The sequence below is a fragment of the Salarias fasciatus genome, chromosome 12 (assembly GCF_902148845.1).
Source record: "Salarias fasciatus chromosome 12, fSalaFa1.1, whole genome shotgun sequence".
NCBI lineage: Eukaryota > Metazoa > Chordata > Actinopteri > Blenniiformes > Blenniidae > Salarias > Salarias fasciatus.
In genome coordinates this window covers 20225180-20244422 of record NC_043756.1, presented here as the reverse complement: position 1 = coordinate 20244422, position 19243 = coordinate 20225180, and the positions used below count along the sequence as shown (strand labels likewise).

The 19243-nt window shown below is 41.4% G+C and overlaps 3 protein-coding genes across 5 annotated transcripts; 1 reads left to right on the top strand and 2 right to left on the bottom strand.

Moving 5' to 3' along the window:
- Positions 1–1249: 1249 nt before the first annotated feature.
- On the bottom strand, positions 1250–2707 carry myl7 (myosin, light chain 7, regulatory). Its single transcript, XM_030104662.1, has 6 exons — positions 2603–2707; positions 2094–2169; positions 1907–2011; positions 1729–1807; positions 1595–1643; positions 1250–1512 (listed from the first exon to the last, which is right to left on the bottom strand). Exons 1-6 carry the CDS (start codon positions 2636–2638, stop codon positions 1408–1410), a joined length of 450 nt encoding a protein of 149 aa, XP_029960522.1. The 5' UTR covers positions 2639–2707; the 3' UTR covers positions 1250–1407.
- A 1146-nt stretch (positions 2708–3853) lies between these two features.
- Positions 3854–6893, bottom strand: gck (glucokinase (hexokinase 4)). Its single transcript, XM_030105118.1, has 10 exons — positions 6792–6893; positions 6445–6607; positions 6204–6358; positions 5970–6089; positions 5749–5844; positions 5568–5667; positions 5278–5461; positions 4481–4636; positions 4086–4319; positions 3854–4001 (listed from the first exon to the last, which is right to left on the bottom strand). Exons 1-10 carry the CDS (start codon positions 6876–6878, stop codon positions 3854–3856), a joined length of 1443 nt encoding a protein of 480 aa, XP_029960978.1. The 5' UTR covers positions 6879–6893.
- A 4810-nt stretch (positions 6894–11703) lies between these two features.
- ykt6 (YKT6 v-SNARE homolog (S. cerevisiae)) lies at positions 11704–16364 on the top strand. 3 transcript variants are annotated; one of them, XM_030105122.1, is made up of 8 exons: positions 11704–11903; positions 12233–12354; positions 13132–13214; positions 13514–13614; positions 13700–13804; positions 14031–14096; positions 14294–14395; positions 14531–16364. In XM_030105122.1, the coding sequence occupies exons 2-8, from the start codon at positions 12251–12253 to the stop codon at positions 14564–14566; spliced, it is 597 nt and encodes a 198-aa protein (XP_029960982.1). In that variant the 5' UTR covers positions 11704–11903; positions 12233–12250; the 3' UTR covers positions 14567–16364. The 3 variants fall into 3 exon arrangements, with proteins under 3 accessions (XP_029960982.1, XP_029960980.1, XP_029960981.1); XM_030105120.1 differs by having other exon boundaries at positions 12201–12354; XM_030105121.1 differs by having other exon boundaries at positions 11728–11774; positions 12201–12354.
- Positions 16365–19243: the final 2879 nt, after the last annotated feature.

Below are 19243 nucleotides of genomic sequence, written 5' to 3'. Positions count from 1 at the left end.
TCACACACTCATGTTTCTATCTGCAAGTGTCCATTGGAAGAAGAAAGGTATATGTAAAAACATCCAGTCCACTATACTTTCTTCTAAATAGTAGAATTGACATTTGTATACGAAATACTAGTCTCTCATTGTGTAGATTTCACAAGTAGTTCTTTCATTCACTTTGTTGTCATAACACAGGAAAATGTTTTCATTAGATATTTGCCTGAAGATTCTTGGAAAATTTTAGAATTTTAGATTCGGGCTGATGTCGTCTTGATTCCAGGCCTCACCTTTGCAGATAGGAGTCACAGTGTCTGTTGGCAGGTTTGGTCCTCCTCTTCATCCCATCCGGCGTCCACGTCAAGCTTGAATCTACCCCCACATCCACCCTGCCTGCCGCTCCGGATGCAATCGGCATCTCTGTCCTCTGAACCGCAGGTGTGAGGAGTTAAAGGGAACCTCTCAGTCATCTGGACGGAAAGCCGCTGCAGTGAGTGCTGGGAAGAGGAAGAGCTTTCCTTACTGTATTTCTAACACACTCCCTCCCTGTGGTCTGCTGGCTGTTTGCTGTGTGAGCTGGAAAATGTGCTGCTGGGGTTTATGGGGGTGTTTTGTTGTTGTGTCCTTGACAACGGCGCCCCAAAAGAAGGGAGAAGCAGCGAGGCCTCTGAGTGTTAGAGGTCTGGAAACATACACTATATATACCTATATATATATATATATATATATATATATATATATATATATATATATATATATATATATACCTTTCATTCACTTCTATCATTTTCGGGAGCGGGGGATGACCTCCTCCCAATTTGAGTGATTTAGGTGAAAGTAATATATTAAATGCAACAACACCATGACAGACATGAGTGATCATGATCCCTCTTCTGCTTCAGGATTCTAAACAGCAGTCGATCCATCTAAATGAAACTGTCACTGAGCTGGTCAGACGACATGTCGCTGGCCGAACTGGCACTTTATTGCATCGTAAATGGGCGAGAACACCTTTAATGGAACAAGTCAAGGTCAATTCAAAATGCCGTGTACCTTTGATCGTAATGTGGCTAAAAATGCTTGAACTAAACCTGGACCCTGGTTTCAGTGGTTGAAACATGAAAAGTTCCTGTGATGGTTCCTGAGACTCCAGGAATTCATTTTTAGAAACATTCAGAAAAGAAAGAAGGAAAGCATTTGTTGGTTTTCTTTCGCAACCTCAGCAATGAAATCTTTATTCTCGTGACTTTTACATTGCAAAATTAATATTTGTATTACTAAAGACTCCTCTGAAGATCAAACGTTTTATTCTCAGTCATTTACAGACACAATTGCTCCATTGACTGCAATTTATGGTCGCCCCAATCAGATAAGCCGATTATTTTCCAGTAATCTCTAAACGTATTAAACATTAAACCATCCTGGTTAGGATTCTTCCTTCTCGTCTCCGTGTGTGATGATGTAGCAGAGTGACTTGTAGTCGATGTTGCCAGCAGGGTCGATGGGAGCCAGAGCGAAGGCCTGGTCCACCTGGAGGAGAGCAGAGTCACAACATTCTCTTCGGAATGGAAAATGTGATGGTCTTGTCACATTATGAATGAAAAACACAAACCTCTTCTGCTGTGAATTTATCGGCCTGGTTCATTAGTAACCGTTTAAACCTGCATGAGCAGCACAGGACGAATTAGAGGCTGGAATGTTCCTGTTGTTACAGGACATACAGGCTTGCAAAAGAAATGGTCTTACTCTTCTTTATTAACAAAGCCCGTTCCATTGGGGTCAAACAGCTTGAAGGCAGCGAGGATGGTGTCTTCAGGATCCGTACCTGGAGGGGAGGAAAAATATAGCAATAGCATGAAAAAGAATTCAAGTAGAGGTTATGTTTTTACATGAATTGTTGGATTTATTTGTGTAAAGCCCTCACCGTTAAGTTTCTCTCCAAACAGGGTGAGGAAGACGGTGAAGTTGATGGGACCTTTCCCCTCATTCAACATCTCATCCAACTCCTCATCTTTGACATTCAGCTTTCCTGTTACACACACAGAGACTAATATAAAACCTTGATCAAAAGTCCTAAATGTTAAAATATTTCCTGGACAGAGAAAACTCACCCAGTTGACCGTACGTCTCTCTGAGATCCTGTTTTTTGATGACGCCGTCTCTGTCCTGGTCGATGCAGCCAAAAGCCTGAAAACAGCAACAAGACCGTCACAAGCTGAACTGGGAAAAGAAACGACACACACATTGTTTCTGCCAATAACTCTAAGTCACATTAACAGAGTTGCATATGTAATATGCTAGAATTAAAATCAAAATAATGTCTTTAGTTGGGGAAGGGTTTTTCACAGGATTTTGCAGTTTGCATTTTAACTGTATATCATCTTGTTATTGATGATGTATCCAAAAATGTTGTCTGCAGAGCACAAGTATGATCTTTAGGGAAATCTTTATATATTTCTCTCTCTCTCTTTTTTTTCTTTTACTTTCTCACACTTCTGTCTTCACACCAAAGAAAGAAACACCCCAGTCACTGGAATCATAATAACCATTATTAATGAATTCTGGATTTTGAATTCCAAAGCTAAATGTTAAAACACTGCATAGATAAGACATAATTTACCTCTTTGAACTCCTGGATCTGGGACTGCTCGAACATGGAGAAAACATTGGAGCAGGACTTCTGTGCTCCTCTCTGCCTCTTATTTGAAGCCTTCTTACTTGCCTGAAATAATTCAAAACACTCAGTTTTGAAAGAATCAATTTACAAATATTTGAAAGCATATTAAATCAAAACGATCTACATATGACAAAGTGGGAAAATTAATGAATTCACTGGCTGCATATGTGAAAATCGACTCACTCACCATCTCCCTGTGCTCCTATGGAATCCCAGCAGAGGCGTGATGCTGGGGTGGGTTTATGTACGGCCCATCTTATCTGCTGCCCTCCTATAATAGCCCACGGTGGGCAGCGCAGCCCCTTACATGGCCACGGCTGTGCCCAGAAAAAGGACTTGATAAGAAGCGAGGTCGCCAGGAGAGATATGAACGCAGACACGGGGCAAAGCCAGAGGGAAGTGCTCTCTGATGTTTGACAGGCACAAGAAAAAAACGTAAGCATTCGAGGTCAAATAAAGCCCAAAAACCTGAAGAGAAATTAATGTTTCATTTGCTTTTTTATTCAAACTTAACGAACTTTTTTTGTTTCATCTTGACTTCCCAGACGCTCTTATGACAGCATCAAAAAGAAAACCATTCAGATTTCCATAGTTTCATTTAATATTTTTATTTACAGTTGCACTTATCCATATCCAAAGCAGATTTTATCAGGCACACAACAAAAGCCATAGGCTACTGCCAAACATACATAAGTTACAAACATAAAATTCAAATAGAGAGTTATCAAAGAAAACATTTCATTTCTCACAAATAATAATCAAACAACACACCGATGAACGTGATTTAGTCATAATTTACAAGAGCACTTATAAAACAGTATACATTAAGTAGTTTGCTCTGGTATTTATAATACACTTTTCATCAATGATACATGTTTGAGACGCTTCAGTCCAGCGAGCAGCGACACACAAGGATCCTTCAAAGAAAAGATCTTTCATGTAACCTAATGCTGTGGGTGCAACAGTGAAACACTTCTCAAAGTTTAGAAACACTGAAGTTGCTACAACTCGGTCTAACACTACTGAACACAGTCTATAATACAAGCGGTTTGATGCTTTCTTGTCTCTTTCTTGTCCGGCGACGGATATTCAGTTGAGCCCGAGGACGAACAGAGCTGCTCATCAACAGCCTCCACTTTTAGAGTGAGGTCCTTCCCGCCCACGGTCCTGAGCGGGGAGACGGCCCAGCGCGCCTCACTGTGTCAGCAGGCACGCCGCCATTTTACAGGCCACAGCCGAGATCAGGGCGGCGCCGCGCCCGCTCCCCTCCTCCGACTGGATGAAGGTGATCTCGCAGCGCGGCGTCAGGTCCCGGACCACTTTGTGGAACCTGTCACGGAAACTGAGACACGGAAAAGACACATCAAAATATTTATATATTTACATCAAATATTTAATATTCAAATATCGTCAGCTTGTTCCTCACCATGGGTGCAGCTTGTAGACGGAGCCATCGACCCCCACGGTGATCTTCAGGTCCTCCTGGCTGCGTCGCTCCCGCATCAGGTTAATGACGCCGGCCAGCCCGGCGCCGCACATGTGAGCCGCGCGAGTGGACACGCTCTCGCACACCAGCCGCACAATGTCACAGTCCAGCTCTGAGGGCAGGACGCCCAGCGACGACAGGATGTTGTAGATCTGTTTTCTGTCCCCGGAGTCACTGAAAAATGTTCAAAAAAGTAATAATTTAAAGACAGTCTTAGAGGATGTGTTGTATTGTGTTGTATTGTGTTGTACCAATTAGTCCATTCATTATAACATTTAAAAAAAACAGTTCCAGGCTGGTGCATAAAGTCTTCCTAAAGTTTCCTTGATGCTCACCTCTCCACCTGCGAGACGTAGCGCGTCTCGAAGCTGCCACGCGTCTTCAGCTGCTCTGAGGCTTCACCGTTGAACAGCAGGTCTTCGTTCACTAGCTTCATCAGCACGAGCCTCACCAGCTCTCCCATGTACTTCCCGCTGATCAGCTTCTCATATCTGCCAGTGACGAGAGAAGAAAACACATTAAAAAGTTAAAGATATTCCAAAAAAAAAAAAAAATGAGGCAGACACAAAAACACAGTTTCCTAGAAGCTGTGAACAAACATCGCCTTTTTTCCCTGAAGTATTTGGAGAAGAGGAACAAATGAGGAAGATGACAGTGGTGCTAAAGAAGCTGACTGCTGATAGGCTCTTTTTGTGTAGTGTGTTTAAAGGGACTGAAGGTAAACAGCCATTAGCCTGTCGGGCACCGTCATTAATCTGACACCCCCACACGCTGACGGACCAGTGACGTGCGAGGGCTCTGGCCGTTGACAAACATCCTGAAGGAAAACAGCTGGTCGCCGAGCAACAAGCCAGAGACCTCAGGTGAGGGTCAGGTGAGAACCGCAGGGAAAGGGTGATTAATCCCCACAAAACGGCAAATGAGAGAGGAAGTGAGCGTGCGGCACGTTTGAAGTGACAGTCTAAATTTGACTCTCCGTGCCGAGCGCTTCACGCCTGAACGGCAGATGACGCGGCCTTGACACCGGTCACGGGTGAGCGTGCGCCGGACGGCCGTGTTGTGTTGATCGGGGCTGTTTTTGAGGGAGTTGGAGCGTGCTGAGTGTCTGACCTGAGTGCTCAGAGATACTCACAGCTGCTGTCCGGGGTTAATCGAGGTCTCGTCCACCACTCGGTCGTACTCCAGCCTGAAGTCCTCCAGCTCCCCGTTGTCTCCGAACGCCCCCCACTCCGTGTTCACACACATTCGGCCCTCTTCACCCTCCACCAGCTCCACAGTCCTCATCTCCTCCATGTAGCAGGCATTGCAGCCAGTGCCTTCATTTAAAGAGCAGGAAACGCACGTCAAGTCATTTCAGCTTGTCCGTGTGTGTGTGTGTGTGTGTGTGTGTGTGTGTGTGTATGTGTGTGTACAGCTCCTTACCAACAATTATCCCAACTTCACAGCGGCGATCCTCATAATAGCAGGAAATCATGGTGGCGACTGTATCGTTCACCATGGCAACCACATCCATCTCAATGTCCTGGTCACAAGTTACAAAGCGCCGGCATTACTCGGCTGCATCTGTTTATCCAGAAAGCCGTTTCATTAGGCGCTCACTCACCCCTCGTCTCTTGATTGCATCTCTGAGTAAACCCACAACGTTGTTTCCTTCGGCTCCAGAGGCCTTGAAACCTTTGGTCCAGTTCAGCAGGATTCCCTGTAAGGATGAAAGACTCGTTTTCAATGTGCAAATTTAACAAAAAGTTCAGGATTTTTATGAATGTGCTGAATTTGGAAGCTCGTTGTTTGGAGCTAAATCCAACAGGCAGTGATAAATCCTACCTTGTCAATGTCCTCATGTCGCACGGGAAAAGAGAAGGTGAAACCCAGGGGAAGTTTCTTGTGCTTGATGTGGTGCTTGTCTAAAAAATCTGACATGCACTCAGCGATGTAGTCAAACAGCTGCAGAGAGAGATTTCAGAGACATAGTGGTATAATTAGCATTTTTGTAAAATCCATTTTTCATTTAGCTGCTTAAGGATTCTACGAATAACTGAACGTGTTATAATAAGTCACCATTTCAGCGGTGCCTGTCATGGCGTCCTCAGGAATGGAGTACATCTGGTTGTTTGTCTCAATCTTCCAGATCCCCTCCTCGTCTTCTCCCACCTTCACAAGCATCACGCGGAAGTTTGTTCCCCCCAAGTCCAGAGCCAAGAAATCACCCACCTCTGTCAGGACAGAACAGTACACACACTGTAAGACAACTGACACAGGGTGGGGGAGGGGGGGCTGTGTATGGACGATGTCCGTGTACCTGATCCCTCAGGAGTGGAGCAAACATAGGTTGGAAGCATTTTGACGCTGGACTCCTCGTGTGTCTCTATGCTGAGCCCTCTGTCCATTTCACGCTGCATCCTCTTCATGACTTCTTTAAGTTCTTCTTTCTTCAGCCTGAACTCTGACAGGATCTGCTCCACCTGGCGCCAGAGGACAGAGCACAAGGTCAGAAGGTGCACAAAAAAAAAAAAAACAGTCCTTTCTTTAAGACACCTCGGTTTCACATTTCTGGGCAATACATTTCTTCAATACACAGTACACAGCGATCAGATAAACAACAAATAAAGGTGTATTTAGTAGCTGTGGACAATAATCAGATCTCACCATGAGGATTTTATCAACCACAGGGCTGTAGCCACAAGGCACCTTCACCTTCACCATCTGGTCGATGTGGGAGCTGACGCAAGGCATCTTCACAGGTTAATCTAAACAGACGTGTGTGTGTGTCTCCAGGCGTGTGCTGAGAGTGTGTCCACCCTGTGTGTGTGCAGAGTCAGTGAGGTGTGAGTGCCTCTGAATGAGATCCTCAGCTGTTTTTATGCTCAGGTAAAGTGGGCTGGACGCACAAGACGCAAATGCCCACCCCTTCCCAGCCCTGCTCCATCTGGCCGGTTCAGACCTCACACCCCCCCCAAACACACACACACACACACACACACACACACACACACACACACACACACACACACAGATTACATAGACAGATAGATAAATTTCATGAACAGTTTAGCTCGAGAGTCTCCTCCATTATATCTTCTGCAAGATGTGACATTATTATTGAGAATATATATATTTCTTTTTTTGCATCTCAAATCAAAAGTGATTAATATTTATATGATAAATGTTTTAAGTAAAATTTCTTTGAATCAAAATAAAGAGAATTGTTACTTAAGGTATCTTAAATGGCAACTTTTGCAGCTTTTCATCATAATGATCATAATAATAATACATACGTACTTTATTCTCGTTATTTCTCAACTGAAGAGTATAAAGTAGGCAATGTATTGCTAATCTTGGGATTTCTTTAAATATTTAGTTTTTAATATCTTTAGAATTTTCTCTTTGACTGTGAATTATTTTAGCTGAATAAACAAATGTCTTGAATCGTTTCATTCTTAAACGGTGAATCGCGTTATTACTGTAACTGAGTCTGAAATGTGAGGGTGAATTTGTAACCTTGAGCATGATGGCATAGTTTACATGAGCTTATCTTATCTTTCATAAAAGCAGGTGACTAAAGCCATTTCATAATATTCCACGTTGATTCTGAAGATATACATTAAGAGTGTTTCATCTTTTGCTGCAGTAATCCCATATTGCTTCAGGAAATAAACAATCCTAACAGTAGACCTTGTGAATCTACCAATTTGCAGAATTCCTCTCTTTCTTCTGTCACTTCAAAAGTTTTATAACTTTTATTTGCCTTTATGCAGCAGCAATTGAGCTCAGATTTCACAACTTGACATATTACATAATAAACCAACCCAGCGTAACCTTCTTTAGTACATCGTACGATACTAAAGTGTTGCTCAACAATGGAGGGTCAGAAAATCTACAGAGGAGTTGAAAGTCTGATTGTAAAATTAGAAACGGGTCTAAAATTAGCAATAGTGAGGGATGAATGCCCTCTTGTTCCAGCAGTGTCACGGTGGAGGTTTCCTGAGTTCATCCACAGCTCCAGTTCACAAGTTTAGAGGTCACGACCACTTTAACCTTGTCCTTGGTCTGTGAGGAGTCTGTGGTGCCCATCCCCCCCCCCCCAACCCCCCCACCCCCACCCCCCGAGCCCTCATACACATTAAAAAGTTAAGTGAAAGAGTAACAATTACCTAATGAAGTCCTGTCAGTCAGTGGAGGTTAAGGAATAAATGTGATTGAATATACTCCATTGGATACATCGTACTATTTACCTTAGCTTACCTTAACATAGATAGATAGATAGATAGATAGATAGATAGATAGATAGATAGATAGATAGATAGATAGATAGATAGATAGATAGATAGATAGATAGATGAGTAGTTGGGGAAAAACTGGAATCATAGCCATATTAACCTATTTAAATCTTAACACCAACACACATCACCTTCCAACTGTATGCAAAACTTTGAGGTACCCTGGCACACGCACACACACAGACACACTTTCACCATCAGGCCATTTACAGGAAGAATTGAATGTGTGCCAAGTGCTTGTCAATAGCTGATTATCTGGTTAATTTAACCCGCTGGCCTGTTTGCACAGAGAGCGGCCTGATGGATCTCCAGCTGTCTCTCACCGAGTAAACCTCCAAGGCTGCGCAACTGCGCTATTCGATTACAGGAAAGAGAGATGTAAAGAACTGTAGGCTCAGTGCATGCGTATAGCTGTACATCAAGGAATCTGTGTCAGTGCGCTCGTGCACGCTGGCACATGAGCTGATTCATTGTACAATTCATTGCGCAATGAGGTGGAGACCTTTGGCTTTGTCACATGGTGAGGCATGTGCTGCATTTATCACATTCGTGATGAAATTCATGAACCCCTTTTGATAGCTAATCTTGTATTACCATTTATTTAAGAAGGTTAATGCATCACAAATTCTTCCACTCAGTCACTGAAGTCTTGTTTCAATCATCTTATGGTGCCGAGATAGATAGGTAGATAGATACATAGATAGATAGATAGATAGAGTTTTGAATAAAGGTTTGCCATGAATGAAATTTTGAATTCAGGTATTTCAGTGTCTCCACTGAAGAGATTAAAGTAGGTTCTGCACAAGAATTTGCTAATTTTGTGATACACCTTTACCATATTTTGTTTTCAACTGTGAATTTATGTGCAAACAAATATTTCAAATGTTTCTACACTGACTTTAATTGTGAATCGCATTATTGACTTCATCTACAATGGTGAGAGTGAGTTTGTAGCCTTGAGCCTGTAGATAAACTGTACATAATCTCATCTTTTATAAAAGCTGCAGTTAAAGCCATTCCATAATTTTCTGGTTTGATTCTGAAGTATATATGATGAGTAATTTGTCTTTTGCTGGAGAAATGCAGATTGTATGTCCCATGCTTTTGGGTGATGGACTGATGATATAGAAATTGCACTGCCCAAATAATGGATCCTTACTAAGGTTAGGAGACATTTCATCTGTGGGAAATGAATGAAATGAACAAGATGATAGATTGCACGAGTATAAACCTGAGACAGGGATAGATTGCAATCACTTCATGTTAATGTGTATTAGAAAAATGCACTTGGTAGATTGTACAAATAGCCCAGAATCCCTTTACATATATTTTGCTACAGCATAAAAAAAGATCATCTGTATTCTGTCAATTCCCAGATTCCAGTGCTTTTATCTTTCATGCCAGATGTGTAGAACAAATAGCAAATGTTTAAGAACCTTTATTATCCTTTTGGCTCAAAATGGGCAACTTATCTGGAACACAGTGGGGTCAAGTGAGGATAGCCCAAACTGTATAAGCACTCTAACAATGTCAGAAATGACGAAATTAGATACTCATTGATTTGATGAGTTCCTTCACTGCTACTGGTTGATCAGGGTTGGTGAAATATGCAGAACACCAACATACATGAGCCATATGTTTTTTTTTTTTGTTTTTGTTTTTTTGTTTTTTTCCAAAACACAAGTATAACGTTTATGAAGTAGTTATACTTGGAAACAACAACAATACTGTTACCTTGTCCATCCTATGGCGATGTGGATTAATCTTTGAGTCTCCTCTGGACCATGAGTGCTCAGCAGCAGTGGTTTACTCTCTTCTCTTGTTTGCACCTTGCACAAAGACTGAAAAATGTTTTATCCTTTCATGGGGATTTTGTCCATTGATGTATATATTCCCAGCATTACATAGTGCCTCGGAGCAGCTGTGAGGAAAACATTTACATATCGACAGTCTGTTCAAAGCTTGACTGGTCAAATCTAAGATCTGGAGAGGTTTGTACAGAAGTTATAAGATTTGCATCATTATTGCTGACGATTTAAAGGAAAAAGAAAAACATCTTCATTCATTCACTTCAAAAATGCATTTTTCTTCATTCCCGATGATTTTGGAAAACCTTTATGCAAAAATAACCACGGGTTCATCCTCATTGTTGCAGACACGTTGCCCCAAACGTTCAATGCTCATCAGAAAATGTAACTCCAGTGATGAACCTTTTCTTAGAGTGAAAAAAAGAACAAAAATGTCAAACCTCCAGTTGGATGTTGCACTTAATGTTGTAATTTCAATATCTTAATCCCTGCAACATAAATTCAAAGAAAGAAAAAAATGATTAGTCCTCCTGGAGCAGGCGGCCTGGAAGCAGACGCACCCATAGCCTCTGTGGTTTCCATGCCAAAAGGATTTCAATGTGTTGCCTGGAAATGAATAACAGGGACACTTCTGACATGGAAAACACTTAGTTACACTGTGGTAAGTGGCCAGGACGGAATTGTTAAATGGAGCAAGATCACCAGAGAAAACATCAATTGGGGGTGTGGTGTTTTTGGTGGGCAAAACTAGTGGTAGAATAAAGAATTTGTTAAAAAAAAAAAATAATTTAATAAAAAAAAATCAGAGGAATAGGCTAATAATAATAATAATAATAATAATAATAATAATAATAATAATAATAATAGTAACGATAACAACGAGAAAATAGCTAAGGATGACAATAATTAATTTACTCGAATGAGAACTGATGTGATGTGAGTAATAATAGAAAATGTTATGCATTTGGCCACTGTTAAACTAAATTTCCACTAGAAATGTGTTAAGTTTCTGACAGCATTGTTTTCATGTGATAGTGATGTGAATATACAACTAATGTAGACTGTCATAAAGCAACTTTATGTCAGTTACATAATATGAGTCAATTTAAGCTGCAGGGCACATCCCCAACTTTCTAATGTGACATCTTTAGATAAGAAACTCTTCATCAACATCATTACATCTTTGTATTTGATCATGGGTGATGGTGTTGTTTGCCTTGTATGTAATGGATTTGAGGGACTTTCCCAGCTGAAAGCTTTCAAAATGACAACAAACAAGCTTTTTCGTTTCTAAGTTTGTTTTGTTTCACCAACTCAGAACACTCAGTTATTTATTGACGGAGGTTTTAATTGTTAACTCTCAGTAATTTATCATTATGTTTTGATCATTCCGTGAAATAAGTAAATAAACTAAACCGAGAGGTTTCAACCGGAACAATAAGATGTGGTTGTTGTTTCCCCCGGAGTCATTTCCGTGCTGTACAGTTTGGGCTCCGTGACGTGGTGATTGGCCATTTAAGTCTATGAGGAAAACTCTAAAAGTAGTGAGTTTATTACCGACTTTAAACTGATTTTACCGCGTGGCGTCTGTCGTACAAGAGGAGCAGATTTAGTTAATGAGGAATCTCTCTTACATTCTGTTGTTTTGACGGGAATCAGACGGTTTACAGCTGGTAAGTTAGCCGCGGCCTGATAGCTTGTGTAGCTAACAGCGAGCTACACAAACAAAACAAGTTTTGTACTACGATTGTATCAGTATCAGGTTTTACTAGTTGTTATCTTCCAGTTTGCTAGTTTTCACAGCTGATTGAAAGCGATTGGTTTGAACCGTACTTTGCTCACGGGAAGTCCAGGTTGACAGTCAGTTCCTCTGTGGAGTTTTCTCTGTTAGCAGGCGGAGCGCTGGCTGGCTCAGCTGCTTCGGGGATAAACCTCTCATGTGATTGTGATTGTGTCACCTCACTGTGCAGCTCACCGGGACTGTGTTTCTGTGTCCGCAAAGTGAAGATACAGCGGGAAAATGAAGCTATTCAGCCTCAGCATCCTCCACAAAGGAGCGACCAAAGCCAACCTCCTGAAAGCGGCCTACGACTTGTCCTCCTTCAGCTTCTTCCAGCGCTCCAGGTACGTCTGATGCATCATTTCGCAAGTTAAGGTGGTTCAACCTATTGTGATCACACAGGCATAGGCACAGGTTGGTTCATCTTCTAACAATCTTTAGTAAAGCTAACATCACTCCAAACACATGTTACAAGTGGCAGGGGCGGGGCACAAACAACAAGTTCATATGAGTGATTTTATTGTCCCTTCAGGAAACTTGTCAAGCACATCAGTTCTTCGTCTTTAGAGAAGATGCAAAAGCATGTCAGCTTCACCCTGAAATAATCCACCCATTGTTCTTTTGTGCCAGGGGTGTCAAACTCAGATCGCAGGTAATTTAGGGTCAATAGTTCACCTCATAAACATGTTTTTGGATTGTGGGAGGAAACCAGACTACTCAGAGAAAACAACATGCATGCATATGTAAGATATGTAAGGCCTGACTCGGACACAATCCCAAGTTCTAACTATGAGGAAAGCGTAGTGGCTATTTATGCCACTGTTCAGTGCCTCAGATTATTAAATTGACTGTCAGTCCATGAGAAATGTTGCTCTGCTCTGAACTGCCATGTCATCCCTGAACATGAAGAACATTTAAAGCTCTTTCAAGTCATTTCATTTGAAGTTTTAGATGTGAATGGTCTTTTTAAATGTACTGCTGTGTTAAATATACAGTCCAAAACAAATATGTTGTTAGATTGTATTGCCATAAATGTGATGTTGGAGTTTTTCAGAGCAAACAGATTTTCTTCTATACATACAATATACCCCTGTCTAACCCATTTGTTCTTAACTGACTAGTGTCCAGGAGTTCATGACCTTCACCAGTGCCTTGATTGTTGAGCGATCGTCTCAAGGAAGCCGTGCCTCTGTCAAAGAACAAGGTAAAAACATGTAAACTAGTTTCATCTTTTTTTCATCACTCATTTTTCCACATGAATGGATTACTGAAGCATTTTAGTAATAAATACACTAAATCACTGAAAGTAATTCATGACAATGGCATCAATAAATGTCAGTGAAGGTACATTATTTGAGTTTCTTTTACAAAGCAAGTTCTGTCAAGTTTCGTTTAAAACCGGTTTTACTTTTGCTTTCTAATCAACGCACATCAGCATTGTGATGTAAGACTGGAAATGTTGTTTTGAGCTCTCTCTCTCCATGTGTGGTTCCTCCTCCTCAGAGTACTTGTGCCATGTTTATGTGAGAAATGACAACTTGAGTGCTGTGGTCATCGCAGACGCAGAATACCCACAGAGAGTGTGTTTCACATTACTCGATAAGGTAGGTACACTGAATAAAACATGCTCTTGTGGAATTAAATATTTCAATACTGAGCTGGCTTTACGTTTCATTTAAAACGTTTCAGGTATTAGAGGAGTTTTCAAGGCAAGTGGACAGTATAGACTGGCCCACAGGTAATCCTGACACCATAAACTACAAAGCACTGGATATTCACCTTGCTAAATACCAGGTATGTTTGTCATCAGAGAAAATATTGACAACTTTCACATTTTTGTGTCATAAATGTGTTACTTTCTCAGTGTTTTGGGGCAATATGCTGTTGAAAAAGCACGGAGATATGAAAAATATGAAGCATATGAACCGAGTTGAGATGTTATCAAAGTTTGTTCTTATAAAATACCAAAGTGTTTTTAAATAGATGACCGTTTAAGTCTTGTCTTCTCCAACCCCCTCAGAATCCCAGGGAGGCAGACGCAATGACCAAAGTGCAGGCAGAGCTGGACGAAACAAAGATTATTTTGGTGAGCAGCTCCCTTTATCTGCATTCATGAAGGCTGATAAGTGTTCAAATCACTTCTGTACTGTTGCATAAAGATGTGAATATCTTAAATTATTTCTTTTGCTATGTCTACAGAGTCCATTATTCATGTAGTTGTTTTTACAGTCAGCATATATCTCTGTCAGATTGAAAGTTATTATGATATCTTGTGTCCTGTAGCACAACACCATGGAAAGTCTGTTGGAAAGAGGAGAGAAACTGGACGACCTCGTGGCGAAGTCCGAACACTTGGGAGACTGTTCCAAAGCCTTCTACAAGACTGTAAGTACTGATGACTCTTTCTCACATCTATATATCTTATATTGTTAGCCATCAAAATTAATTTTGATGCTATTTTGCCCTCGTGTGGCCCGTGGGTCGGGGGTTTGACGGTGTCTGCCTGTGTTCACTCCGCAGGCTCGGAAACAAAACTCATGCTGTGAAATCATGTGATGCCGCCGCCTCGTCCTCTCGGGCGACGCCTCTCTCTGCCTTTTCTGTTTTTCCTACAACTCCCATCACGCACCGGCCACCAGCTCTCAACGCAGACAGGGCGGACGCCGTCTGAGCGCAGACGGGGCACCGGGACGGGCATGAGAGCCAGAGGGGGGGCGGCCAGTCCGACTGTTGACCTCTCTGGATTGTGACTGATGGGGGCTGAAGGAGCGGTGGGGTTTGGTCGGGGGAAAAAGTAACGATTCGAGTGATTTTTAACCTTTCAATGGGTGAACATCTGTGTGGCGTATCAATACCAGCTGAAGACATGCTCGTGTGACGTCGTGTGTTGTTGGTGTGTCGTTGAAACGTCTTCAGAACCATTCTATGTTATTCAGATCTCAGCAATTTGACTTCAAAAATCTTCAGCCAGTATTAACCACAGTTGTGCTTTTTGCTTCAAGGCAACTCTGACAATCTCTCAGTCTTATATATTCCGACGGCGAGTGATCCTTTCCGTTCTTTGAAGCCTGGTTTCTTATTAACTTCTGTGCCCACTAGGTGGCCATGTTTATTTACTCCCATGAGCCTCAGCTTGGAGGCTGTTCTTCAAACTAACATGAGCAGAGGCAGCGGGCGGCTGCTTGGACGTGCGGTCTGAAAATCCCGCACAATTTCAGTATGAGTTGTTCTCAAAAGCAAACTGGATTTAGTTAACCAAACGTCTTTGCTGTTTTGTGTAATTGTGTTAAAATCGCTAACATTCCCACTTTGAACGATTTGCGTTATTGAGTGCAGGTGTTTGAAGCTGATGAGAAGTGGGAGAGTAGAGGTCAAACGTAGTGCGACGGTTAGAAGCAGCCTTACCGCGGTGTGGCTAACCGAAGACTTTTCGAAGCAACGCTGCCGCGCTTTTCACTCTGATATATTCAACACTTATGCAGGTTTTTGTGTTCAGTCTGCGGCTCCGCTGTGACTCTTAAAGCTGGAATCACTGATCCTTTTTTCCATCCTGTTTGTGACTGAAGTGATTTTGGGGACACTCAGGGGCTCCAAGTACTCTCTGGTCTCTTTTTTTTTTTTCTTCTTCTTCTTCTTCTTTCTTTTTCTGTGCTCGTCACCTGTCTGCTGAAATGGGTGTAACATTTTGAACGCTCAAACTTACTCTAAGAGTCGCATCGTACTCTTGAGACACTCCACGTCTGACAACGTTTTACGGTTTGCTTTACTTGTAGGTTTGATTGAATAGAAATATTCTTCTTTCAGATACGGCTCCTGAGTTTAGGATGAAGAGATGCCTTTGTGTACTTTAGATGTTTCTCTGCTCTTTCTTTCTCTCTGCTGTACATGTGGATAAGTTGCTGATGTGCATCATCCAGTCACAGGGTGCATTGATGTTGAGTGCCTGTGTGTGTGTGAGGAGTGGATAGTCTGAATTTGCTCTTTCTGCTTTTACAGTGTAAACTTTCGTGCAATATCTGCAGACTGTCAACGTGAGTCCCTTTTGAAAGTACAGGAAATAAAGAAATTCTCTCTAAATTGGACAATGAATTGATGTTTGTGTATGCAATTATTCTGGCTCACTACCATGTAAACCGATTCCAGGGTTGCTGTTTTGAGATTTTTGTTTTCTTCCAAAAAAAAAAAACCCTGCTTGTGTTGAATTTGATTATATCGTCAGATCAATGCTGTAGCTACTTTCAGGTCAAGTCTTATTGACCCGTGTGTTAAATTATCTCCGTTCAAGTTTTTGATCCAGGTGTGGTCTGCAAAAAGAAAATAAAAACTTATAATAAACTGTTATTTTCTGTCTGGACTAACAATTTGTCTTGGTATCCTTTTTTCCCCCCCTCAATTTGCACCTTAATGTCATTCAGAAAGTGAAGAATGCTTCCTTATGTGCTGTTTGTTTCTGAAATAACTACTGGTGGACATTATTCTGCTAAGATTTATGATCCCAGGCTGGCCTGTAATAAAGCAGAGAAGGATGGGAATAGTTTTACCTGTAATATGTATTATCCACTGTTTTGCTGGAGTGAGAAAGGCCGTTCATAATCATCTTCTACACGGCTTTATCCACCTCAAGACCGCAGGGTGGTTGAATTGCTAGCTGACTGGATAAAAGGTGGGTGACAACATAAATAGGCTTTCGGTTCATCGTAGTGCAGAACCACAGGCAGTCGTTCACTTCAGAGAGGACAGTTAACCCCAAATAGATGTGCCTAGATGTGTCACTCACAGGGAGAACATGCAAACTCCACAGAAGGGCCACCGAAACCTGGGATTGAATTTACATGATTTTGCTGTGTGGACTGAATGTTGGCTATAATACCACCTTGTGGAGCATTGAGAGAACTAAAAATTTCTTCATAGGAGAACTAAAATGCAACCATGTGTCATGCTGCTACAATAACTGCACGAAAAGCATTGTGGCATCGAAATAAAGTAGACATGAAAACAAATGTTCAGATGTTCATTTTGACATGTTGAATAAATTAACAATATAAAAAGGAATGACAAAAATATGGCATAATAGAATCTTCGTGATGGCCCACATACACTTCTGCATGGATTCAGTATCATTAAATATGAGCTTGTTAAACATAAGGAAAAAATAAAGGCATGTAGTGAAACAATTGTTCCCTGCGGAGCTGTAAAAAACGAGCTGAAACGAGGCCCCTGAACGCAGCGGGAGAGGTGCGTCTGCTGAGGTGAAACTAAAAACATCAAACATGGTGAAATGTGGAGCGAGGTGAGAAACAGGAGCGGGACGACCAACAACTCCGAGGTGAGCGACAGAAAACAACACCTTTTACTCTGGAGACAAACCAAAATAAAGTCTGAGTCGGGTCAGGTTAACTTCGCCGCTCTGATTTTTCCATATTGTTTGACTTCCTGCAGAAAGTTTCCACATCTGCACGACTTGTTGTTCCTAAAACTGACATTCAGTTTCTTTCCAAACACGCAAAAATTAAGTCAAACTTCCCGATTTCTGCATGAGAACAGCTGTTGTCCACTCCTCGCTGTTGTCGTCTGCTGATCTGTGCCTGCATGTTTGCTTTTTTTTGCTCAAACATGGTTGTTTTTGCTGCATTTCAGATGGTTGACCCAGTTTTCAGAGAACACATTATATATACAGCTGCTGAGCAGAGGAATGGTGAGCTTCACGTGCTGTCGAATTTTTATCTGCTGTGTCAGAAACTGAGATTAATGTCCCTCCAATATTTGCATATTAAAAATAAAGAATAAATGCTGCAGTGCAAACTTTTTGTGGTCCCTTCAAAATTCAGAACGAGCTTATATTTTCCATTAATGGTGAAATGTCACCATTTCCTAATATGACATGTTTATGTTTTATCAGTATTAAAGTATAAATCTGAGATATTGTTATCAATAAATAAATAAAGGATAGCATTTCACACAGCCTTCCAATGTTTTTGTGTTCAGTGTGGTAAGTTCGACAATATTCCTTCTCCACAATCACATTATCACTAAGTCATCAAAATGCACAGTAAATCCCACTGTGAGTCATAATTGGGTTTACTGTGACACACTGTGAGAGTTCATATTGTGATCAGGCATCTCTGGTGTCTTCCTCCTGAAGTTTCCACAGCAGCTGCCACTCATCCTCCATGGACAGAGGACTCTCTCACCAGCGGTGGGATCATCCCCGGTGAGCACAATCTTCTGGTTTCATGCTCACTGAAGGATCCTTTTTTCGAGTTGAAAAACATAAGTATTACAAGATTAACCTCCCTGAGTCAGCAGCTAACAGGAACGCCTCTCACTCCCGCCTGATCAGCAAATACACAGAAGTCATGTTGCATCACAAAAGTCCAAATTTCATCAGGAATGAATGGCATCAAAGGAACGGACCGTGATTTTCAGTCAGATTGTTTAAATCTATTGGAATTGGCTCTCACAAGAAATCCAAGAAAACAGTTTTTAATCATACATCTTTATCCTTATCCTTTTATTCCATTCACTTACTGCAGCCTGATTTGTCCCTCGTCTCGCTAATCTCAATGAAGACAATCCCTCATCAAATTCTCCACAGTCTGTTTTCTGTTTCTTTCTCTGATTTTTAGTGATTACTCTTGTTCTGTTTATCTTTTATTTAGAAGGATTGTTCTGTGCATTGTTTCTTGCCTTTTGATCTTTCCGGTTTAAACATTTACCAATGACTCTCGCAACACTTTGCTTCTTTAAATGTTTCTTTAAGTGCTTCAAAGTTCGTCTTGTAATCCTCAGCAACGTTTAAATTCTTTGATTGTGGAAAGGGATGGAAATGTTGTACGAGCCCTTTGGGCTTCATTCCCTCCTTGCACCGTTATAACTTTTTTTATTTTTTAGATATTATTGAGCAGTTTTGCACCCTGGCTTATTTTAAAGTTTCAGTTTGTCTCACTTTTTAGCTTTTATTGTTAAATCATTACTCAGTTATCAAATATATAAACTGCTGGGAAAGCCCCCCAGTTCAAAATGTTACAAGTTATACTTTCTAGTAATGTACAAATATATGCATGTTTCTGTGCCTTCAGGTTTAATTGCAGCTACGGTGTTCATTGCCTTTCTGCTGGGCCTCTATGCCGTCCTCTGGAAGTGCATGGTGTCACCGCCGCAACGGTAAGAAGAGGACAGAAGTTGTAACTTGATTTTGTTGCAGAGTCGGTTTCCCTTTGTTGACACAGAAAT

What these genes read in the sequence shown, in the direction of transcription:
- myl7 (XM_030104662.1), bottom strand. Translation starts at nt 2,638, where the DNA reads ATGTTCGAGCAGTCCCAGATCCAGGAGTTCAAAGAG. An exon ending in AGATCCAGGAGTTCAAAGAG is followed by an intron (nt 2,170 to 2,602) that starts GTAAATTATGTC and finishes TGCTGTTTTCAG; the next exon opens with GCTTTTGGCTGCATCGACCA. An exon ending in GTTTGGAGAGAAACTTAACG is followed by an intron (nt 1,808 to 1,906) that starts GTGAGGGCTTTA and finishes CCTCCCCTCCAG; the next exon opens with GTACGGATCCTGAAGACACC.
- gck (XM_030105118.1), bottom strand. Translation starts at nt 6,878, where the DNA reads ATGCCTTGCGTCAGCTCCCACATCGACCAGATGGTGAAGGTGAAGGTG. An exon ending in TGACAGGCACCGCTGAAATG is followed by an intron (nt 6,090 to 6,203) that starts GTGACTTATTAT and finishes CTCTCTCTGCAG; the next exon opens with CTGTTTGACTACATCGCTGA. An exon ending in TACGTCTCGCAGGTGGAGAG is followed by an intron (nt 4,320 to 4,480) that starts GTGAGCATCAAG and finishes AACATTTTTCAG; the next exon opens with TGACTCCGGGGACAGAAAAC.
- ykt6 (XM_030105122.1), top strand. Translation starts at nt 12,251, where the DNA reads ATGAAGCTATTCAGCCTCAGCATCCTCCACAAAGGAGCGACCAAAGCC. An exon ending in AGCTTCTTCCAGCGCTCCAG is followed by an intron (nt 12,355 to 13,131) that starts GTACGTCTGATG and finishes TTAACTGACTAG; the next exon opens with TGTCCAGGAGTTCATGACCT. An exon ending in GTTTCACATTACTCGATAAG is followed by an intron (nt 13,615 to 13,699) that starts GTAGGTACACTG and finishes AAAACGTTTCAG; the next exon opens with GTATTAGAGGAGTTTTCAAG.